This window comes from Ptychodera flava, chromosome 11 (assembly GCF_041260155.1).
Source record: "Ptychodera flava strain L36383 chromosome 11, AS_Pfla_20210202, whole genome shotgun sequence".
NCBI classification, from domain to species: domain Eukaryota; kingdom Metazoa; phylum Hemichordata; class Enteropneusta; family Ptychoderidae; genus Ptychodera; species Ptychodera flava.
The window spans coordinates 21,546,521-21,572,318 of NC_091938.1; the positions used below are offsets into that span (position 1 = coordinate 21,546,521).

At 38.2% G+C, this 25,798-nt stretch overlaps 1 protein-coding gene across 1 annotated transcript; it reads left to right on the forward strand.

The window, feature by feature from the left end:
* The first annotated feature begins 246 nt into the window (after positions 1-246).
* On the forward strand, positions 247-24,039 carry LOC139143078 (multiple epidermal growth factor-like domains protein 6). Its single transcript, XM_070713241.1, has 7 exons — positions 247-470; positions 12,446-12,519; positions 14,331-14,462; positions 21,815-21,912; positions 22,510-22,605; positions 23,074-23,205; positions 23,528-24,039. The coding sequence occupies exons 2-7, from the start codon at positions 12,452-12,454 to the stop codon at positions 23,536-23,538; spliced, it is 537 nt and encodes a 178-aa protein (XP_070569342.1). The 5' UTR covers positions 247-470; positions 12,446-12,451; the 3' UTR covers positions 23,539-24,039.
* The last annotated feature ends 1,759 nt before the right edge of the window (positions 24,040-25,798 follow it).

Sequence of the window (25,798 nt, forward strand, 5' to 3'; positions counted from 1 at the left end):
ATAAAAATTTGGTCGAAAATTTATAGTTGGTGATGTAGTTTGAAGTCTTTTTTCTCTGCAAATTCCCTGGTCGAGTAAGTGAGCTTATTTCAAATAAATGAAAACGAAAGAGCGGAGAACAAATTTGATAACATTGTTGTAAATAACATTTAGGTTCCTGCTTTTTGACAAGAGAGTCCACTTAATATGCTATTTTGATCTCGAGCTAAGGGGCTTTCTATCGAAACCATAATAAACTATGATCACATTTCTGTACGATCGACCAATCAGATTGACCAGTTCGCTGCTTCCAATACACCATAAAGAGATCAAATTCTCCAAGGACGCGCCATACGAATCTCGACAAGAGAACAAACATCTTCTCTCTGAAGCTCGGTGAGCTGCTCCATTTTAGGAAACTACACGATTAAGAAGCTGTTAGGGCTTCCATACGAGTTGAACAGCCGAAGTCTAGCTACTCAGAATTTCAGGTGAGTATACCAAACTACACGTGTTTACTATTTTCAGTTTGTAGTGTCACTTATTTGAGTGCTGTAAAATGGCATCAAAAATTGCATTTACTGTTGCTGGTAATGTGCTCACAACTTCGGCCGCATGATTGCTATTGATAAAAAGCTATTATGATATCATTAAAGCGATATCAGTCGCTGTATCACTTATTTGAACGATTATAAACCATGAACGTTAATAAGTGGAATATAATAGCTTTCCCCATCCGACAAAAACATTTTTCTGAGTCGGGATGTGGTAAGCAGTTTTAGTGTCACCGTCTTAACTTCAAGTCGAATTTAATAGAATTTGTCACCAAAGAATAGGATTTGCGTTCCTATGATATAAAAAGAAGCATGGGATCTCTGAAGTTACATGGGCTTTAATATATAAAAAAGACAAAAATATTTCTATTGATAATGATTACATGACACATGAGTATTAGTAACTGTTTTACTAGAGTAAATGAAGCAAGACAGTTTTAAAATGAACAACAGTATGCGTTCTTCAAGCTACACTATACAATTACATGGAAAGAACAAACTCAGGAATTTACAGAACAACTACAATAAATTAGAGAAATGTAAACTTTAGAAGTGCAACTTTGGCATTAATTATATTGTGACATGAATGATTCTAGATGTTTTTTGTTGGACTATTATGCATTGCAAATTGTGTAGGAACAATGACATGATCAGGTCAAAATAAGTGAATTTAGTATGACTGACAGTTGTTCTGTCTGACAAAGCATCTTTCACTGTCGTTTCTGTGCTCTGGAGGTGAATGGCACAAGCTTTAATTGGTTCAGCCTTTCAGAAATCTGAGGAGAGAAAAAGGGATATACATATTAAAATATATGCAAAATATATGCAAATGAACTAATTATGATATGGGAACCTCATCATACTCCCAAATATGTATTCAAAAAATATTGCAAAATGTGAGGATGATGTACATATAGCATGCTCATTTAGCAAAAGTATGTTAAACGCAACTTGGACGAATCCACTCCATTCAGGTTTGTTCATGGCCTAATTACTAAAAGGCATCAAATGTGTAAATGAGCTAACTATAATATGAGATACTCATAAACTTCAAGCATAACTTTAAGTAAGTAGAGCTGCTGAAGCTTAGAATATCAAATTAATTTACAAACATCACATTCATTTCTCAATAAATAGCCCAAGTACAGAATTTCATTAGGTAAAACTTTTTAATCAGTGATCATGGTCATCATAGTTTCAGTATGAATAAATCTATTAGTACTGTTACGTGTAGAAAACGAACAAAAGGTGAACTCAGCAGTTTCCGTGTAAAACGAAATTTATTACGAAAAATAAAACTAATTGCTAAGTCAGGGATAGAATACAAACTGTAAAAGTGTACAGACTACTTATCTCAGCTGGGACGGCAAAGCTCCAGTCTCAGAGTTGTAACAGTAAGTCGGTGAATGAACAGTCCTTTGGCTTGCAGGCTTGAAGTTGCACAAAGTCCACAGTATAAATCCAGCATTGGCAGTGAAGGTCTTGAAAAGTCTTGAAAATTAATACTGCTGGAGTTTCCAAAGACTTGAAGTAACACGCAAGAGACACAATCCCAAAAGTCTGACTGCAAGCTGTGCACGTCCCTATTTATACCCATGTGCTTACATAAGAGCATATAAGAATAATCTAGAACTTTTATTGACATGCTAATTACTGTTCTAAAATTATCTCTCTTGCACAACTCAGTAAATTTCCAGAACATTCCAAACATGACTAATTGAATTAAAGGTTGTGAGGTCATTATAAAGGGCAGTGACCTTGAGAATGTTCTAGACTAATTAAACTCAGGTCATGATGAGTGTGTGAAAATGACCTACATAACAATACAAAGTTCTTTATATCTACATTTATTTGTAAAAAAGGGTAAATAAATAAATTATTATTATTATTATTATTATTATTATTATTATTATTATTACAAGTTTAGGGGCTATAAGTATTATATAGAAATCTAATAACAGTTCATTGAAGCTGTGGGAATTCTGAAAAAGAGGTGTTGTTTATTTTAATTTTGTCAATAGGGGTGACTTTTAATTGTCGTACGTATATTCTCTCCGCCCAGTTAGGTGTTCCTTTTGACATCACTACCCTTATGAATATTCATATACTTGCAAAAACTGACAGTCGCTGTGTCTGGCAGCGCGTGCTCACAGCTGCTGAGCTGCACAGCGTAGCCTTCGAATGCAGGCCCATCGTGGCAGTCGTGGGCGTGCACAAAACAAGGCACAGCGACTGTGCAGAGTCTATGCCAGTGTAATTGGCCTTGTAAACGTATCTTCAGCGTGGCATTTGGAGTTGTGGCGAAAACCATAAACCCTCTCCCTATGCTGACGTTGCTGGTTTTATTTTGTTCATGTGCATTAAATGTAAGCAATCAAGGAAGTTTTGGGATGGAAATAGAGCAAAGGCATGAGTTTCCGCGAGATCTGTGCTACAAATATAACTTTACGCATGCGCACTCTTTTGCCAGTGTAGTCTGCCAATTGAGCATGCGCAATTGAGTGAACGTGCGCGTGAGTGTAGTCTGCACTACGTCTCCTGCTATAATCATGTCGTTCAGCTTTGCATGTTGACAGAAACTGGAATTACTGCAGAGAATACCTTTCAGGACATCACATGTGAGTCTCTAAGGTAACAAGTAGGACGTTTAGGAAATCCTTTCAGAAAGTTCACGCTGCCTGTGGCCATTTTGTGGAGTATAAGCTTATAGTTATACGTACCTGGAGCGTATACAGTATTTCTACTGTACAGTGTACATATTGCCGGATAATATGCGATGGAATTTTGCGTTTCACGTCGTTCAATCATTCAGATGGAAATGCTGCCCTTCTCCAAACTTTGAAAAAAACAGGGTGACAGATTTGGAATGCTAACTCTTGTATATCAAGAATGACGTAATTTAATGAGAAGACATTTGTATTCGAGCACGGCTACAGTTTTTGATTCGAGAACTCTCATCATGGACCGTGGTTGTATTCAACAATCGAGAGGGCTAGGGTGAGTCGAACTTTTTCCTATGTCCATGTAGCACTTGTGCAAAAATAAGCGAATCCACAGGCCTTTGGCGAATCAATAAATGCGTTTTTCACCAAGCTGAAAGGTTGAAAGATCCGTCCGTCACTTTGGGACGAGGTAGATAAATGCAGTCAACCCAGCTGGGCACATAATGTGACTTTGTTCTGGAAATTACGAAGACGACCGGCCGTGCGGTGGAACTTTGCAACAAAGTTTCAATATCTGAACTGACGTACTTGAATGACAGGCACAGGAAACGATGGCCAATAAAAAAAGTTGTTGCATTTTGATAATAATGTATCAATCACTATGACACAGAAATTATGCCTCCTCCCGGCAGAAGGGCCATGGCCAATTTTTAGCCCTGCTACAGTATGTCTCAGTGCCGAAAAGGCCATGTTGATGTCAGGTTGTCATGGCAACTTTTAAAATTTGCATACAACTCTGAGAGTGAAACGGGTTGTTAATAGGTCACAAAACTTTTGAGTCCCACTGTCGTCCATTATACCTGTTTCCTTGGGTATTAAAGGTGTGCAAGTATACACATCAAAAGACTAGAAAATTCACTTCATGGGCAGAATCTCGTAAAATAGCCTTTTCTTGTCTGGTTAACGAGAAAAGATACCCCTGATCTAAAATATGCATGGTTTTAAATAAAAAACTGTGGTTACCTAAATGGTTACCATGGCAACATGAAACAAAATGAACATGGAGTTCATGCTGTGATAAATACACTTAGGAGAGCATTTGCATAGTAACTGGGATTACTTTTAATGGAATTTGGAAAAACTTTGAAATTTTAAAACGCAAATAGGTTACTATGGAAACACAGGGCAGTAAAAATGGATATCATGTTTTGTCTTTCTAACCCAAAATAACCCTTTGGTATAATATTTCTGTTGATTACTGGATTTTTACACTGGATATTTGGTCTTTCTAACCCAAAATATCCCTTTGATATAACATATTCTGTTGGTTACTGGATTTTAGGTGGAATCTTTGAAAAACTGGTAATATTTACTCCTGAATGGTTACCATTGAAACATCTCACATTAAAATGAGTGGGTTTTTTTGTGTGCTAACAAGAAAAACCCTTATTATCATTTTTTTTTACATCAATCAATAGTTCTTTAATAGGAATTAGGGAAAAAGTAACATTTTCAATCCCAAAATAGTTACCATGGCAACTCGAAACATTAAGATAAGTCTGGTTTTTGTGTTCTCTGACCCGAACTCCCCCACTAGGTAATTTTCATATCAATCAAAGTAACTTTTCATGGGATATTAGAAAAACTGAAATTTTCAACCCCTAAAATGGTTACCATGGAAACATGGGGCAGTGAAATCGATATCATATTTGGTCTTTTCGACCCAAAGTATGGTGAATTTTCACGGAAATTGAACCTATTATTATTCGCGTTATTATTTCTATTTCTATTTCGCTTCGATAAAGTGTGTATGTGCGATGTATGATAGTGAGCATGCGTGCGTGAGTGCTTCACGAACTCTACAACGTGTTGAGCGGTCTCAGTCAGAAAAATGTAACAACTTAGCCGGCTATTGAACCACTCTTTTTTGGGAGTGGAGATTTAGCCGAGTGGTTCTGTCTGTGGCCTCTCAGCTAGGCGACTGATGCCGTATGTTGTGGGTTCGAATCCGATTGAAAACTATCCGAATTTTCTACCCTGGATAGGTAACACTGCTGGTGGACAGAATTGTCCCCGAGGTTATCGTTCGCCCAGTTAAAGCAATGAAATTCGTTTCTTCGCTTCGATAAGTGTGTATGTGCGATGTATGATATGAGCATGCGTGCGTGAGTGCTTCACGAACTCTACAATGTGTTGAGCGGTCTCAGTCAGAAAAATGTAACAACTTAGCCGGCTATTGAACCACTCTTTTTTGGGAGTGGAGATTTAGCCGAGTGGTTCTGTCTGTGGCCTCTCAGCTAGGCGACTGATGCCGTATGTTGTGGGTTCGAATCCGATTGAAAACTATGCGAATTTTCTACCCTGGATAGGTAACACTGCTGGTGGACAGAATTGTCCCCGAGGTTATCGTTCGCCCAGTTAAAGCGATGAAATTCGTTTCTTCGCTTCGATAAGTGTGTATGTGCGATGTATGATAGTGAGCATGCGTGCGTGAGTGCTTCACGAACTCTACAACGTGTTAAGCGGTCTCAGTCAGAAAAATGTAACAACTTAGCCGGCTATTGAACCACTCTTTTTTGGGAGTGGAGATTTAGCCGAGTGGTTCTGTCTGTGGCCTCTCAGCTAGGCGACTGATGCCGTATGTTGTGGGTTCGAATCCGATTGAAAACTATCCGAATTTTCTACCCTGGCAAGGTAACACTGCTGGTGGACAGAATTGTCCCCAAGGTTATCGTTCGCCAAGTTAAAGCAATGAAATTCGTTTCTTCGCTTCAATAAAGTGTGTATGTGCAATGTATGATAGCGAGCATGCGTGCGTGAGTGCTTCACGAACTCTACAACGTGTTGAGCGGTCTCAGTCAGAAAAATGTAACAACTTAGCCGGCTATTGAACCACTCTTTTTTGGGAGTGGAGATTTAGCCGAGTGGTTCTGTCTGTGGCCTCTCAGCTAGGCGACTGATGCCGTATGTTGTGGGTTCGAATCCGATTGAAAACTATCCGAATTTTCTACCCTGGGTAGGTAACACTGCTGGTGGACAGAATTGTCCCCGAGGTTATCGTTCGCCCAGTTAAAGCGATGAAATTCGTTTCTTCGCTTCGATAAAGTGTGTATGTGCGATGTATGATAGTGAGCATGCGTGCGTGAGTGCTTCACGAACTCTACAATGTGTTGAGCGGTCTCAGTCAGAAAAATGTAACAACTTAGCCGACTATTGAACCACTCTTTTTTGGGAGTGGAGATTTAGCCGAGTGGTTCTGTCTGTGGCCTCTCAGCTAGGCGACTGATGCCGTATGTTGTGGGTTCGAATCCGATTGAAAACTATCCGAATTTTCTACCCTGGGTAGGTAACACTGCTGGTGGACAGAATTGTCCCCGAGGTTATCGTTCGCCCAGTTAAAGCGATGAAATTCGTTTCTTCGCTTCGATAAAGTGTGTATGTGCGATGTATGATAGTGAGCATTCGTGCGTGAGTGCTTCACGAACTCTACAACGTGTTGAGCGGTCTCAGTCAGAAAAATGTAACAACTTAGCCGGCTATTGAACCACTCTTTTTTGGGAGTGGAGATTTAGCCGAGTGGTTCTGTCTGTGGCCTCTCAGCTAGGCGACTGATGCCGTATGTTGTGGGTTCGAATCCGATTGAAAACTATCCGTATTTTCTACCCTGGATAGGTAACACTGCTGGTGGACAGAATTGTCCCCGAGGTTATCGTTCGCCCTGTTAAAGGGATGAAATTCGTTTCTTCGCTTCGATAAAGTGTGTATGTGCGATGTATGATAGTGAGCATGCGTGCGTGAGTGCTTCACGAACTCTACAACGTGTTGAGCGGTCTCAGTCAGAAAAATGTAAGAACTTATTAGCCGGCTATTGAACCACTCTTTTTTAGGGAGTGGAGATTTAGCCGAGTGGTTCTGTCTGTGGCCTCTCAGCTAGACGACTGATGCCGTATGTTGTGGGTTCGAATCCGATTGAAAACTATCCGAATTTTCTACCCTGGGTAGGTAACACTGCTGGTGGACAGAATTGTCCCCGAGGTTATCGTTCACCCAGTTAAAGCGATGAAATTCGTTTCTTCGCTTCGATAAAGTGTGTATGTGCGATGTATGATAGTGAGCATGCGTGCGTGAGTGCTTCACGAACTCTACAACGTGTTGAGCGGTCTCAGTCAGAAAAATGTAACAACTTAGCTGGCTATTGAACCACTCTTTTTTGGGAGTGGAGATTTAGCCGAGTGGTTCTGTCTGTGGACTCTCAGGTAGGCGACTGATGCCGTATGTTGTGGGTTCGAATCCGATTGAAAACTATCCGAATTTTCTACCCTGGGTAGGTAACACTGCTGGTGGACAGAATTGTCCCCGAGGTTATCGTTCGCCCAGTTAAAGCGATGAAATTCGTTTCTTCGCTTCGATAAAGTGTGTATGTGCGATGTATGATAGTGAGCATGCGTGCGTGAGTGCTTCACGAACTCTACAACGTGTTGAGCGGTCTCAGTCAGAAAATGTAACAACTTAGCCGCTATTGAACCACTCTTTTTTGGGAGTGGAGATTTAGCCGAGTGGTTCTGTCTGTGGACTCTCAGGTAGGCGACTGATGCCGTATGTTGTGGGTTCGAATCCGATTGAAAACTATCCGAATTATATTAATTATTATTATAATAGTCATCGATATCACTGCGCATTAGGCTTTAAGATGGGACCAGTTTACGGATAACGGATGAAATTTGTATCTTTATATGCTGGTACTTTGTTTTTGACAAGCAATAGAGTTTTGCTTCGCTAATTTTACATTTATACAAATATGCCCTCTGATAAACACTGTCATTAGTGAACTTTTATGTCCGAAAATATATATCGAAATGAAGTTCAGAAGCGCCAAGTAATTTACTCTTATTCTCTACTGAAGTTAAAGGTGCCGCAGAGGGCGTCAGATAAATGTTTGAATAATTTAACTAGCTTGCTAAAACACATTTTCCAAGTTTTAAGGCAAGACATTTTCGTTCAACCTTCTTGTGTCTTACTGTGAGTAGTGCATTGCATTACCTTTTTTCTACTTTGAGAGATTTTGATAACGAGATTTCGTTAGTTTTTGACGTTTATCCTAACACAATTACACTTCTCAAAGGACCCTATTTATTTAAATGAAAGTTTTTCCCTGCAGAATATCTGGATGAAATTAATCCAGAATTGAACTGTTCAAGATCTAAGATCTATTTTAAAACATGGCATAAGGTCTTGAAGAAAAAAAAACGGCTAAAAAGCAGGAAGTGAAAATGACACTTTAGAAGAAATGAAAATTCTGAACATTAACATTGATTACTGGAATGCCACCAAGAAATACTCTATTTCATTATTCTCATTACGCAATAGACCAGATACCACATTTGGTTGGCAACTCAAGCAGTTGATGTAAACAGCATTAAACAAACAGGGAAATATAATTTTACATGATCACATGGAATTAAATAAACATTTCTTGGGAATCCTTCAAGATTACGTCTGAACTTCTTAATTAAGTATCGAGTCTGTGAAGATTGAGACCCGATTTAAACTTTTGAAAAAAAAGAATCTCGTCGATTGAAATATATCTTCCACTTTGATTACTGGAGAATAACATTTTATCTTAAGTAATTGTTTGCTCGCTTTACAACTGAATAACTTCAATTTTATTGTACTACTTTGATTTCGGTCTCGAAGTTTCATTTTGTTCAAATGACAACTAATCCCTCAAAGTCGACATTTTTATTTGGCCATACATGTATTTCCCTTAACAAACTTTGTTTAATAGAGAAACAAATTACCGTAGATTTACTGATATTTAAATTAAAAATGGCCGCCATCCCTGTGTTAACTCAATTGAGAAAATAAAATTTTCGAATTTCGAAAAACTAAGCTTTCGTACACCAAAAGCTTTAAAATGAACTCCCGTAAGTGGTATATTCGAAGAGAATTGTAAAGTTTGAGAGTCCGAATGTCTGTCCCCGATGCGCGTTCTACCTTAAACCGCTTGAGTGAAACTTCTATGAAAAGACATGTAACATTAAATATCGAACGCAGAAGTTATTCGCCTGGTTAACATTTACACTTCTTTCTCAAGCTACTTTCTCTCATCTAAGCTTGATCAATAACCTTCAATTTGTGTCAGTCGTATACTTGGTGCTTTTGGTGCTACATGTTTGTACGACATTGGTAGACATGCAGCTATGCTGTATTTTGAACATGGGCGGGAAATAAGTGTTAATGATAAACCGTACACATACTTGAATAACTGGTACACTAAATGTTCACACAGACACTGAGGGTAATATTAAATTCCGGAATCTAGACATAATGTCGATGTAATTAAGTCATGTCCGTAATTCCACCAGAATAAACCTAACTACTGTTGAGAAGAGAAATAAACCAAAACAGAGACAGAAGCCGATCGCTTCGACATTAAAGCCTCAGACTTTTTCTCAAACTTTCCTCGCGGAAACTTGATTAACCTATATTTGAAATTCAAAATGACCGCCATCTCTTTGTTAACTCTATAGGAAAAATGTTTCGATTTTCAAAAACAAAGCATGTGAAAACTTTTGTTATTCCGCGAGCTTCATAATGAACCCTACAAAATACCGAAAAATTCTGATAAATATACATACAAAAACTTCTATAATCCGAGAGTGAAGCCAATGATTCGCTCAGTGGATTTAAAAACTAGTAAAACTGATTATTAAAAAGGTTTAATAACGTTACCAGGATGCCTTTCGATACACAGTACCAATTTTTATCATGGTCGATTAAAAAAGTCGTAAAATTCACTAGGTATGTCATTAATTTTGATCAACTTCAACTCGATTTAACACTTTTTTTGTTTCCTTTGCAAAGCTGGTTATTGCAAGCTTCTTGACTTCTGTAAACACTGAACAGTATTTCATAGACATAAATTCAACCTGATCCTTCATCCTAATGTGCAGGATCAAGAATAGAAATCAAGTTTCACCGTCCAAAGTGTGGAACAGAGTAACAAATTACCTAACGCTCACATTCACCGGTATTTGATGTTAAACATGGCCACCATCTTCAACTCTACAGAGGAATAAAGATTTTCAAATTTCGAATACCTAAGATGATGAAAATTTTTCTCATTCTCAGAGCTTTTAAATGAGCCCAACACGCGGGGAATCAGGAAAGGCGCATTCTAACTTAATAGGCGTCAGAAGTAAAAAGGGCGCGGGGACTGTAGACCTTTACGGCAATACGGCTCCGTCCGTGACTCCATGTCACCACTAGGCGAATAAAGTGCATTTAATCAATAATTTACCCATGGAAGTGTGACATAGAAGCGGGTTACGTTTACACCCTTGTACTCGAAAAAGTATGTCTATTTCCGGGGTCGCCAAAGGTACTGCACGAAAGAGGAGGGCAGTGCTTTATGGGCTGGTAGATGCAACTCTTCACCGTTGCACTCGAGCAGTAGTTCTGTTTTCCGGGTTCACCAAAGGTTAATCGTTACCTTGACTGGAAGGTCGGCCGTATCGTACGACGGACCTTCCAGTTTAACTGTTGCATAACCTACCAAAAACTCATGGCCTGCGTGTGCGGGACGTATGAACCATACCCTGGCATACGTCGAAAAGTTTTGTTCATGCACAAAACTTTTCGACGACCACGCCGTACTACGACGTATACCAGCGTGTAAGCGTGCTTCAGCGTGCTCTTAACTTATACAAAACTTACCCATAACGTATTCGACGTACGCCCAGCGTATTCGCCAAATTTTTCATACGTTGGCATACGCTGGCTAAATCGTCAAGGTGTGACAGGGCCTTAAGGGAAAGGGTTGGAATCGGTACGGTATTATGCTAAGAGGCATTTTCATTCAATCAAGTGTATGTTGGGGTGGGATTCCAGGTGTGTTCGTTGATAATTACGAGCAAAATCAAAGTTCCTTACAACATAACCATTATGATGAATACTAAAAGTAACTTTTTTCCTGGCAGTTTTACATGTTATATATCGTCTATGAAAGGTATTATCCACTCAGACGATTATTGCCATACGTTTTGGCCTAATTTTTCTCGTATATGCGGTTTTGCGTACGCTGTTTATTGATGGGTGTTTTCAACACTTATGGCAGTGTTCAACACTTTTTCAATCTTTACTTGGTGGTATTCAAAGAAAACTCTTAAAAAACTGATATTTGAGATCGGTTTACCTTCGCAGCTATTGGGGCTTTAATGATGTAAAAATCCGTCATCGTATGTTTCCTCATACGAGATATTTCACGATTGTCATTGCCATGATATTTCACGATTGCGTTTCACAACTATCCTTGGTTCATGTTATGTGTCTCGGCCTTCACGAAAAGAGGTCTTCAAAGCCTGTGGAGTTATGATCGAGATTAATAAATAAAGATCAATAATAAAGATCAATAATAATATTCATGGTATAGCCTTCATCTCGTTCAAGGAGCTTACACATTACAGCTGATAAGCATAGATGTCATAGCATCCATGGATAGATTGTTTTCCTCAGAGCCAAAGAAAGAAGCTACCCTAAGTTTGAACCCGCCACTTTCATTACTACATTACAGACAATGGTGTTTTGTGGTGTCCGAATTCTTACCGGAGTAAACACCGAAGACAGCGTTTCACAAAACTTTCAAATGTTTACCTCTGATCTTACGATGGAAACTTTTCACACGAGAATTGCAATTCAAACAGTTGCAAGCCTTATACGATATTTTGTGAACCCGGAAACTTCATTCTCTGTCGTTTTATTTGGAATCAGATGTCCTTAATGGTTGACAGTTTCCTTTTCTTGGCGTGTACCCCTTTAAGGGTTCCATACCTCCGAATTTTCCGACACAGTTCTAGTGAAGGTCGTTTGCAACATCGCGTGCTTTCATTGTGACAAGTCTCACACGTTAAGGACATCAACAAAACTGGACTCAAACCCAACTGTGTCGTCACTCGTATAAAATCTTGTTCAGCAGATATTTTGGTAGATTCGCCATTTTTCACAGAAAGTAGATAATACTCGTCACTAGTCGCTTGGAACGACAAAAAGTATTTTTTGGGACAAGCTTTTGCCGTGTTGTTGCTTTGCAGACTTTCCTCGTATCAGTTCTAATAATATTATTCTTAACCTTTCTGCTTCCAATCACATACCAACTAGCAAAAATGGTTGCTACCTGCATTGCTGTGAAGAGTCTGATAGACATTATTCTGGGAACTCATAAATTAAATAATTGTCTGTATCTTTCTTCAGATAAGAATGCCTACAGGAATGTTGAAGCAGAGCTTGATAATGGCGACTCTGGTATTGGTTATCGTTACGGCAAAGTAATGTATTGTATTTGTTTTTCTGCAATAACGTTTAGTTTGAGGTCATAAAAATAATGTCTAAACAGTAATGATTTATTGACCAAGATATCACTGAAGCTGACAGACAAAAACCATAGGGGTCTACAAGTCCGTCCCCTGGGATGGGTAGGTGTTTGGTTGTATTGCTAATAAAAGTTTATTCTACCAACCTTAATTTGGAGTTCTGGTCTTAACTGAGCACTGCCCTTGACAATCTTGCGTAAACTTTTTATCACCATGTTGCATCTATTATCTGAAGAGTTTGATTGCCTAATTCGCAAAAACAAGCAGGTGTAAGTTACTAATCTGTGGACGCTGTCACCAGATTACCACTGGATTAACTTTGACAAAGTAAACAACGAACGCACCAGCAAGGCATACATTGCTGGCGCGTTCGTTGTTGACTTCCGGTGATAATCTGGTGGACACCGTCCACAGATTAGAAATTCCCTTGCTTGCTTTGGCGAATTAGGCAATCAAACTAGTCAGATAATAGACGCAACACAGTGACAAAACTTCGTGTAAGATTGTCAAAGGAAAAATAGGTGGCAAGGCGAAGGAGAAAAAAATCGTTACAAAACCAGTGCTAACATAAGCAAGGGTTGGCAGTATAAATCTGTATTAGCAATACATATCATAGTCAAACGTATTAAAATAAAATAAACCATAGCAAGAAGAACCGTGTGCTGAGACCAAGACACCCCTACCCCTCACCACTACCCCTGGGGACGGACTTTTGTGCAATCCCGTATGCAAAAACGTATGAAATTAGCAGAAATGATTTGAACAATTTGTAATATCGTTAATCGGATCAAATGCACCAAGTACGAGATCAAAGCAAATGGAGTGACCGTTAAGATATATAACATTTGTCGTGCACTAATTTCTTGGAAAGTTTATGTCAATATTTAATGCAATGGAATTAAACCCTGGATGTCTAAATTAAACCCATGTGTCTGATAACTGACCCCAAAAACTTGAAACTGAAGGAAACTTGTCATTATTTTCAAGCGTAATAAGCGGCCATCTCTACGAACCTCAAAACCAAAATCGGCCGATTGGTCGCAGGATTGAACGTAAACGAAAACATTCGGCAAAAAAAACTGCTATGTAAAACGGCTCTTTGAGAAAATTGATTTGACCGAACCTCTAAACACATCAATCATGATTTCTGCTAATTTCATGTGTATTCTAATGCTAATGCATTAGAACACACATGAATTTGACCACCAAAAGTAAGCTACCGACAAAATTTCTACGTTTTTAAAGGAAGGATTTTGAAAGAAAACAAATTAATAACTTGTCAGGAATTTCCATATGCAAATTTCATGCTTATTCAACAGTTCTGCATAAGAGCATCCCAATGTATACATGTCCAAAATACGGGACTGTTAGTATAGCTAGAGAGAATATGATTTTCTTTAATGTTAATAAATTTTATGCAAAGTACGCCCATCAAATATCGGAAAAATATTGTGGTATTTCGAACTATAATCGATGTATCAAAATTTTATTCAATTACTATACCAACCCAAAGACGCACACATACCAACAGACAGACAGACAGATAGAAAGAGAGACAAACGGACGGACAGACAGACAGACAGACACATAGACACATAGACACACAGACAGACCGACAGACAAAGAATGGGTAATATTACGCTGACAGGAGTTAAAAGGGACCTATGCGATGTATTCTAGTATTCTCTTTCAGCATTTGATTTCCCTCGAGGGGGTACAATTGGTCTACAGTTGCTACAGTATTGCTTTAATGTTCACTTTTCTAGGGCGAATTCGGAGTCTCATGTGTGTACTCGGAAAGTAAAGCGCGAAACATACAGAAGCATACTAGTTTCATCAAAAGATATGTATCACAGGACGTGCGGATGGTGGGGATGGAGTAGCTGTACAGCTTACAAGTAAGATATATCGACCACTTCAAAGTGCAAATTTTTTTGAATAAATTTCGACAAACGTACTTTTTAAATTTTGCCATACGGAGTTGTCATTTCAATAAGACGTGTGTTGCTATTTGATGTTTAGCAAATAATATTTAAGGGTTTAAAGAGACGTTCTGATCGTCTATGTAAACGTCACGATCGTGGATTGCACATCATGCCAGTATCTGAGTGTTTTAGTTATTGCCAATTTCAAATATTTTCTTAAAATACCAATAGCCAAATACCAAGTATCAATTGGATGAAAACTAAGATGCTCTAATGTTTGCATTTGAAGTAACTTGAACTGGGATTCTGAAGATATTATGGGGTTATCCCGAAAATATCGAAAAGGACGCACTCGGACATTGGCGCAGCGTATGCGCGGCGCCAATCTTACTATTACACATCTTTCATTCGTAACTGAGGCATCAAATTTTCAGAGTATTGACCGTTTTCGTTCAATGTCAACAATTTTTCTTCCAGTTTATAGTGTAAGTATGCTATCCTTGACGCGCTTCTTGATAGCTCAGGCCTAGGTAAGAAATATTAGCAAAGCGTACGGTCCATATCGTCAGGATGGAATTCTAGATAGCTAAGCTACGAAGTCCCACCTATGAGATGTAAAACACAGATAGTTGATGACAAAATCTAGGTTGTCAAGACGCAATTTTGACGATTTTTCCCGTCATACATGCCGTTTCAACATGGCGGCCTAAGATAACGTCGATGCGAAGGCAGCAGTCGTGGTAAGTTTTTACCGTTATTTTTATGTTTTGAAGTGAGAAATCGTGAAAAAATGTATCGCCTTCCGGGTCAAATATCATGGAAAATGCCCTCGTGAAGTATTTTTGTCGAACGTTTGGTATTTTTAGAGAAGATAGATGTTAATTGCAGACTGCTGTGGGTCTACCAGCAGATCTGTGCGATTTTGCAAATACTAATAGGAAATGGAGCAAACTTTGCATGAGTACCATTTAATAAGCTAGACCCTGCACATACGGTAATCTCAAAGATCAGATGGTAGAAGTCGCATGTTGTATACGACCAAGTCAACGAGTTGAGATCTTAAATTGCACAGCACTGCACCATACCGTGTACCATACTTGTACTGATACGCACGTGGTTTTCTATGGATATCGCACAGATCAGCTTAGCAGACCCACAGCAGTCCGCAATTAACATCTATCTTATCTAAAAATACCAAACGTTCGACAAAAATACTTCACGAGGGCATTTTCCATGATATTTGACCCGGAAGGCGATACATTTTTTCACGATTTCTCACTTCAAAACTAAAAATAACGGTAAAAACTTACCACGACTGCTGCCTTCGCATCGACGTTATCCTAGGCCGCCATGTTGAAACGGCATGTATGACGGGAAAAATCGTCAAAATTGCGTCTTGACAATCTAGATTTTGTCATCAACTATCTGTGTTTTACATCTCATAGGTTGGACTTCGTAGCTTAGCTATCTAGAATTCCATCCTGACGATATGGACCGTACGCTTTGTTAATATTTCTTACCTAGGCCTGTAGCTTGTGCACCACACGCACGGAGCGCGAGAAGTCGTTTTGTACTCGTCCAATGAGTCCCTTAAAACCGTTCAACAGTGAATGCAGCCGCGGGGGTTTGGCAGTCTGGAAACGGTAAATGTTACGGAACGGGTTCCGTACAGCTTTTAAGAGCACACAAAATTCAATTGATCTTGATGATTGATGTATAATAATGACAAATATTATTTTCACATGCACAAATCAAGTTTGTCGTCTCTGAACAGAAAATACCGGGATTTATACTCTGGTCGTTCTACGTCACGACAACTCGCTTCAATGCCGTCACCAATTTTGGTGCGTCGGAACTTGTTTGCGTTGATTTTTCGATGTGCTCGTCAATTTAAACAAACATCATGGTGGCCCATATTTCTCCCGCGATCAAAATTTGTCTGACGTTAACATTTGTAAAAATCGATCTGTTTTAGTTTCGTCGCCAATATGGGGTTCTGTATCCGTATAAACCCCGCCGCTGCCAGAACTTTCCGGGCACAAAGTACTTTGAAATTCATACGGTAGGGATGCAATTTCAACTGTAACAGGGGAGGTCAAGGACTGCGCCCAGACCGCACGCCAAGCCTCAAAAAGTCGTGAAATGAAATTAACATTTTCATACACTTAGCTACGACAATAATAATTCGAACTACGAAAAATGCCTGTATATTCCTACGGCATTACGTAAGTAATATCGAAAACAAGGAACTCGAAGCTGGTCGCATTACCGTGGTTCCGTGAGCATTTCAACGAGGGTACAATCGGGCTTGACGCTACACAGTGTTCGCGCCTTGAGATTCGATTTTGTTCTCGAAAAATAGCGTAACTTTGTTTAACACTAATGAATTTCTAAGCCTATGCTAGTTTTGAAATCGTGTATAACTTCGCGGCAGGTATGTGTTCTGTAAGGTCATCTGGCATTTGCTCCTTACACAAACGTAGGCGCAGTGTTCCTCGCTGGCGCGACTGAAAACTACATTGTAAAAATAGCGGACGCCAGACGCGTCATTACGCCTTCAAAATGTACGTGTCGGTGTTCAAATTCGAACGGCTAGTGTTCATATTGTTAACACTAGTGTTCATATTATTAAAAATGATGTTCTAAACCTGAACACGTAGTGTTAACAACCATCTCCTTCAAGTGTTCAAAACTCAGCATCACAGAAAGTTTACAATACTGTGAAACAATTAACAATCTTTTGTTTATTTTACTTTACAATGGCTATATTAAATTTACTAATGCCTCGCTGTCCAGCAAACGTACACGGACTTTGGTGTAACGAGTTTCACACTAAGTGAAACATATTTCCGGTCTACAAGGGTCGTAGGTCGAAGTGCGCCGGAGCGCCCGCACGCGACGGAATCTTTCAGTCTAACAATTGCTGAAAGCATGTTTTTTCTCTAAAAAAAAAGTATACAAAATAATTTTTACACGTTTATTACGTGTTGAAATTTTGAAAATTTGAAAAGAAAATCAGAAAATCACCATGAACGTTTTAATTTTAATATCGGCGTGCAAGAGGCGTTCTATTTCGAAACACTTGGTATTCAAGTTTGGTGCTTTTTCCTATCCCATAATGCATCAAAACGGAAGTTGCGACATTTTCTTGTAAGCGCACCCTGAAGTCGTGATTGTGCGAAAGCATGACCAGAAAGGGTAAGTTTTCTCTCCAAAATAGTAAAAGGTATTAGATTTTGAAGCATCTGCATTAATATCCTTCGAAATTAATCATATTGTACTTTGAAATAGCTTAACTACATGAAGAAACGGTTTTTCTTTCAGTGGCTAGTATACCAACAACAAGCTGTGAATACGCGGTGGTACTTTTGGCCATGGCACATCGATCGATCTCACTCGGGTCAAGGGTCATCGCAACACAACTGTAGCGATAACGCGTGACCTTAGCGAGATCGATACGTCTTGCATAGTACCGCTGCGTAATCACAGCTGACACATGTCTTTTAGTAGAGACAATCGCATGTAAAAAATCAATTGAACATTGTAGAGTATACAATGTATTGTTTCAGCATATGAGAGGTTGGCTTTTTATTTTAACAAGTTGATGACAAGAAGAAGCCAATATTTTGTAACAGTATTGAAAAGAGGCACTGTGTATATAAAAGTCTCCCCTTTTCCTTGACCCAATCTGCCACTTGTCTTTCATTTAAAGTCTCATCTGGCCATATTACCTATTGTTGCATTATTTTCAGAATGCAAAAAGTTGGATTTTACTGAAAATTGAAGAGTTGTTACAGAAGCTGGTGGTACAGATAATGAAGAAGATGAGTGTACAGGAAGCTGTCTTGAAACAGCTTGATAACTTGAGTTCATCTCTAATGTAGATTTAAACTTCCAAGGCTCAGTAACTGAATTCTATAAGTTTCTGTATTTTTTCTGATTAATCTAAGCTTTGGTAGCATGCTATGATCAGCTAAATGTTGCCGGAGAATAAGCTTTCACGACGTGTAGTCTCCTTTATCAGATGCAAGGGTGGAATGAAACATTACAGCTGAAAGCGACGGAAAATTCAGAGTGAAAATGTCCACTCTGAAATACTGAATTTACTGAAATTTTCACTCTGAATTTTCTGTCACTTTCTGCTTCAATTTTTCATTCCCCCTTGCATCTGATAAAAGAGACTTCATGTCGTTGGAAGCTTATGCCCTCATGAATTTAGTTGATCATAGCCTGCTACCAAACCTACTTGTTTAAAACGTACAAAAATCATCTGAAAAAGCTCAAAATTTGGCATACGTATTGTCTTGAAAAGACGTATATGTATGAAATTCATGCTTCATTTTTGTAAGATGGTTTCTTAAAGACATTTCCTCTTTTATAGACAATTGTAAATTTTGAAGAAAAAAGAAGTTAGTCAAGGCTTCTCTGGTGCACATGGTATATAGTTGTCCACACTAAACATGTCAAGTTGCCAAAGTGTCACAGTAAGGCACAACATGCAGAAAGTGGGGAAAGTGGGTCCTTAGAAGGGTAAAACCTATTTCCTTGTCCAACAAAGTACTTCATAAACAAAAAAGGTTTGTTTGTTTGTAATATCTTTAAGTAAACCCTAAAATAAATGGGTGACATTTCAAAAATATACTTTTCAGAAATTTAAAACATATTCGTAAACACCTTTCAAATTTTGGTGTACCCTGCTATTAATTTTTGTAAAATTTTTTTACCAAAATGGTAAAAATCACCCTTAAAATGAAAAAAAATGTACATTTCATCATAACTTGAATATACCACATTTTGGTACTTCCTAATGTCTTAAAAATGTCTGAAATGTCTTTAATAACCTAAAAATAAAAAGTTGCAAATTTCTGCATAATTTGAACAATCTGAAAAAGACTATCAGTAGATACCTATGTCCTAAATATTAAAGCTGTTCGATTAGCAGTTTTGAAAAAGAGTTTTTAAAGATTTTTTGACCAAAAATGACAAAAATTGCCATGATATATAAAAATTTGAATATTTCATCACAACTACCACAAATTTGACAAAGGTCGTTTTGAGAGACATGTTTACCAACTATTGAAGACGTCAGTTAAAGAGAAGATTTTTGCCACAAAATAGCAAAATTAGCCTCAAAAATATAAATTTGCATATATCACCATAATTTGAACATATCTGATTACGGTAATCCCTTGGGACCTGTAATTTAAATATTAAAGGATTCGTACAGGCTGTTTTGAAGAAAAACCGTTGGGTGTACAAATTTGATGACAATGCTACACATCCACCTATTTAGCTGACAGCAAAGCTAAAAACCAGTTGCTAAATACAAGAGACGTGTTGAGCTACAATACAAAATAATCTACGGTTTGGTAGCAGGCTATGATAAACTAAATTTTACAAGGGCATAAGCTTTCAAAGACGCGAAGTCTCCTTCATCAGATGCAAGGGGGTAAGAAAAATTGAAGCAGAAAGTGACAGAAAATTCAGAGTGAAAATTTCAGAAAAATCAGTAATTCAGAGTGGACATTTTTACTCTGAATGGTCTGTCGCTTTCAGCTTTAATTTAAATAAGGGAGACTACACGTCTGTGAAAGCTTATTCTAAGGCAACATTTAGTTGATCACAGCATGCTACCAAAGCCTAGATTAATTTCGAACAAAAATACAGAAATTTATCAAAATTCAGTTACTGACCTTGGAAGGTTAAATCTACATTAGAGATGAACTGGGGTTCTCAAGCTTGTTTCAAGACAGCTACCTGTACACTCATCTTGTTCGTTATCTGTACCACCAGCTTCTATAACAACTCTTCGACTTTCAGTTAAATCCAACTTTTTACATCCTGAAAAATGCCACAATAGGTAATATGGCGAGATGAGACTTTAATGAAAGACAATGTCTGGCTGATTAGGTTAAGGAAAAGGAGAGACTTTCATATACAGTACCTCTCTTCAATGCTGTTACAAAATATTGGCTTCTTCTTGTCATCAACTGGTTAAAATAAAAAAGCCAAACTCTCATATGCTGAAACAATACATTGTATACTCTAAGATGTTTAACTGATGTTTTAAATGCGATTGTGTCTCCTAAAAGACATGTGTCAGCTGTAATTACGCAGCGGTACTATGCAAGGCGTATTGATCGCATTTAGGTCAAGGGTTATCGCTACAGTTGTGTTGCGATGACCCTTGACCCGAGTGAGATCGATCGATAGGCCATGGCCAAAAGTACCACTGCGTAGTCACAGCTAGTTGTTGGTATAGCAGCCACTGAAAGAAAACAAGGTTTCTTCATGTAGTTAAGCTATTTCAAGGTACAATACAATTAATTTCAAAGGACGATAATATAGATGCTTCAAAAATCTAATACCTTTTACTATTTTGGAGAGGAAACTTACCCTTTCTGGTCTTGCTTCCGCACAATCACGACTTCAGGTGCGCTTACAAGAAAAAATGTCGCAACTTCCGTTTTGATGCATCATGGGATAGAAAAGACACCAAACTTGAACACCTAGTGTTCAGAAATAGAACCCCTCTTGCACGCCGATATTAAATTAAAACGTTCATGGTGGTTTTCTGATTTTCTTTTCTAATTTTTAAACTTTCAACACTTAATAAATGTGTAAAATTATTTTGTATTCTTCCTTTTTTAGAAAAAACATGCTTTCAGCAATTGTAGGTCGGAAATATTTTGCACTTAGTGGGAAATTCGTTACACCAAAATCCGTGTACGTTTGCCGGACAGTGAAGCAATAGTAGATTTAATATAGCCATTGTAAAGAAAACAACACATAAGACTGTTAGTTAATTGTTTCACAGTATTGTAAAATGTCTATGATGCTGAGTTTTGAACACTTGAAGGAGATCGTTGTTAACACATAGTGTTCAGGTTTAGAACATCATTTTTCATATTATGAACACTAGTGTTAACAATATGAACACCAGCCGTTCAAATTTGAACACCGAGATGTACATTTTGAACGCGTAAAGACGCGTCTAGCGTCCGCTATTTTTACAGTGTAGGTGAGTGGACCAGCCATATTCATAGGAATTGGCCCCTTCCATATCACATTATGCAAGCTCCAAGCTTGGCGCTTTTTCCCATGATTCAAATTACATGAACAACTTCCTGTACTATTTGTATCGTTTTTTGTAAAAAATCGTACGAGTTATAAATGGCGAAAATAGCTTTACCGGGATAAGTGACTACAAAGCTAGTACATATGTAATAAAAATCACTCTTGGTGAACTCCCCCTTTAAGCTATAATAATCATTACGGTCCCAGTGCACTCAAAATTAATTACTCACTGCGACATAAATTTCCAGGACAGAATATCACACTGACTGTCGGCCAACGACCGAGCTAGTAACTGAACAATATTGTTGTCCCGGATGGAGCAACATGGACAACGAATGCAGAACACGTAAGTTCGTGAAAATTGTCATCTCGTATCACATCATCATTATGTATATATTATTAGAACTCGATTTCTGTGAGTTACTATTACGTTTATATTGACCGTTACACGAATAAACATGTATGCATGCTTAAATACATACATACATACGTACATAAATACATACATATACATATATACATACATACATCTATACATACATACATACATCTATACATACATACATACATACATCTATACATCTATTTATACATACATACATACATACATCTATACATACATACATACATACATACATCTATACATACATCTATACATACATACATACATACATACATACATACATACATACATACATACATACATACATACATACATACATACATACATGCATGCATGCATGCATGCATGCATGCATGCATACATACATACATACATACATACATACATACATACATACATACATACATACATACATACATACATACATACATACATACATACATACATACATACATACATACATACATACACCGTGCGATTCACGTCATCGTACAAGCTCATTATAAACCCAGTTTTGATTCCTTAATCTGTGCATTACAGCAATATGTACACCATCTTGTGAAAATGGCAGCACCTGCATCAGTCCAAATGTTTGCACTTGCCCTCCGAACTTCACCGGTCCAACCTGTAATGAAGGTGAGCAAAATCATGAATTTGTTACTTTATATATATCAAAAGTAATACACAAAGTCTAGTGTATAGTTTGGTACATAATGCCGTACCGTCTGAATTTCAAACATGTCACATATACATAAGCAAATTCTATATAGACGAAAACTAAGCCTTTTCGACCTTATGCTCTCGGAATCCAGACGGGTTTCGTTCAGAAAATTTCTGGTTAGCCACATTTCTGTCGAAAATGTAGAATGGCAATATGACCTACTCGGTTAGGTTCGATCGGTATGATAAGAAAGTGTTGTGATAGACATCCTCTCTTCAGCCGAATCAACCATGACGTCATGACGCAAAGGAAGACAGTACTTTTGTAGAAGTCCGCATATCGTTGAGTAGGCTATCGGCGCGCAGAGAAGTACAAAGTAAAAGCCCCAACATTTTTGTGACGTAACTAAAATGTGTAAGTTGTCACTCTTTTGTACCACCCAGGATTGACGACAAACCCTTGTCAACATTATAATGGCGGTTGCACTCACACATGCGTACCCTGTTCCGGTAGCAGTTACTTCTGTGACTGTCCAGATGGTTATAGACTATCGCTGAATCGTCGTGGTTGTGATGGTAAGGCAATTTTGATATTTTAGAGTGCAAATCCAGTTCATAGAGTAAACAAGAATATATAACCATCATCAAATCTCAAATTGCATAATATGCCGAAACCCCCGTTACACACTTGATTCTATTTTTATTCTGATGAATTTCTAAGTACATTTGTATGGCACTAAAAGTAATTGATTTTATGATCGAAGGCTATGATGATGATCTACTTCTATATTAAATTGTAAAGTGCTACATGTATAAATTCCATTTCGTTACGTTTCGTTACGAGATATACTGTTCATATCGAATTTTACTCTGTATTTTTTTCTTATCCACTACCTAGTGATCAATTAGTTGCTATGACGACAATTGGGGAACTCCGGATTCAGATTTCATCCTACGTCAGAGCCCTGTCCAGTTCGTTTCGTACAACCATATTTGATGATCAGCAGTACTTTATGGTATAAATGAAATAGAAGAGGATAAAGCAACGTAAAAAACTTAATATAAAGCTCAGTTTCTTGTAGAAATACATTAGCTTTTCACCTTGAGAAAAGTTTACCTTCCTTTTATAGTAGTTCGTTATCTCTTTTTCGAATGATATTATACAGATATTTTATGCAGAAATTCTTTTGTCAAATCTATCCAATCCAACATCCACTTATCGATATCCAATTCTCTCCAATATGTCACTAGTTGACTGAACAATTTCACAAAATTCTCTTGGAAAGTCACATGAGCTTTGAGAAGCACTGATAATGTGTGAATTAATTTTTGCATAAAGATTTTACATCATAAATAGAAAGGAATATGCAAGTAACGCGTATCGTACCAAATAAAAGCAGAAGTGACAGCAGCTCATAGTCTCTCTGGTTTTGCTCTGTCGATGTTTCACAATATTTGGGAGTAATTTGGGTTTTCCTACAGAGAATTCAGGACACCACATCAAGAAATTGTAAACACATAGACGATTGTACTTGGTCCATTCAAGTACGGGCGCACAGCATGTGACTCTGACCTTACTTCTAAAATCGGTAGAAGCTACTGCAGAGCGATCACCAATGTGTGGGGTACAGCGAAGAGGCAAACCATCAAATTATCAAACACTGCTGTGATATGAACCTCGATAGAACAAAGATGTATACTTCAACCATTCTAAAACATCATATTATAATATAAGAAAGACGTCGTCTGTTATAAGGCTCGAAATCACAGGCGCTTGTGGGGTGGGTAGCTGCTGGTCGATCGATCGTCTGCTCGATCTATAGATCGCGCAGTCATTGCTCTGCCCTCTAACGCAAATTGGTTACGCGTGCTATGACCCAAAGTATCGGCGAACTAATCCACAGACTCCAAAAGGGTGGCTATATGCTGAAAAAAAACCGCAGTCACGATTTCCCAACAAATCAAAACTATAGTCTGGTCCCCTGCCCCATTTCTACCGTTGGCTGCACTGCTCACAAAAATAGGGCAGGTATGGGCAACCATTTTAGGCAGAATTTTGACTGCATATTAATGAGAACAGTCACCTGATCACCGTGACGTGATCAGCACATCTGTATAGTGACAAGCTTAGAAATTACGGCAAAACATCAAAAATTGAAGTTACTTGCACGGCTTTACTTTTAAGTCTCTAGCTCTGTACTTCCATGATGAAATTTATAATGATGAACTGCAGATTATCGTCTGTAGGTTTTTCCAGACGTAACAAACTAACCGGAAGTGACTTAAAAGTAAGTGATTTTTTCGTTTTTCACTCAATTTCGACATAGGATGCTTGGTTTTGGGAAACCATGGAGGTAAAATTACTCCATGGGCAAACGAAAACTTAATTAGGAGGTAGCGCTAAGTTGGAAATAAATTCATTGTAATCACACTCGTACTATTAACCAACGAAGCCATGCTTAACAATAGCCGATACTTGACCCTATTCTCTTGAGCAGCGCAGCCAGCGGTAGAAATGGGACAGGAGACCAGACATAACCAAACTACAGCTGTGTACAGCTGTCATGGTATCACCCTACAGTTACAGCAAACCCACGGTAATTATGAAACAGTCGACATGGTCACGTTTCCTTGAAATAACCAATCTTTGTTTGTTCCCTTGATTTAAAATGACAACCGCCAACGATCAATGAAATTCGACAGTGTATTATTTACCACCTGGCAACTGGCATTATTAGCCGGCGTATTTTTCTGTGATCGATAATCCAACGCTGACAAGTTTTGAAGGCAAACCAGCAAGAGATTTATCCCAGGGAGAGTTAATGAGGTAATCAAAATGGAATTTAGTGATGTTTGCACGCGCCTATATTTAGACAGAAATCGCTAGGAAACAGTAAAGAGAGCCCCAAGCTAAACATTTTCAGAACAGGACGAAGAGGGTCTCAACACCTATCAGAGCTCAAACCTCCGGACATCACCCAAGATCGGAGGCCGTCCTCGAATCCATCTCCAAATCCAAATAAAAAAAATAAAAAATCCTCACCTCAAACTGCAGTAATTATTCGAGCGTTACTGAACATACATATGTACATGATTTCTGTTGAGAAATGTTATGCAGAGATAGTAATTCCTTGACAATGAAGACAGATTGTCATTTTTTCAGTTCCTC

What these genes read in the sequence shown, in the direction of transcription:
- LOC139143078 (XM_070713241.1), top strand. Translation starts at nt 12,452, where the DNA reads ATGCCTACAGGAATGTTGAAGCAGAGCTTGATAATGGCGACTCTGGTA. An exon ending in AGTAGCTGTACAGCTTACAA is followed by an intron (nt 14,463 to 21,814) that starts GTAAGATATATC and finishes ATAAATTTCCAG; the next exon opens with GACAGAATATCACACTGACT. An exon ending in CGGTCCAACCTGTAATGAAG is followed by an intron (nt 22,606 to 23,073) that starts GTGAGCAAAATC and finishes TGTACCACCCAG; the next exon opens with GATTGACGACAAACCCTTGT.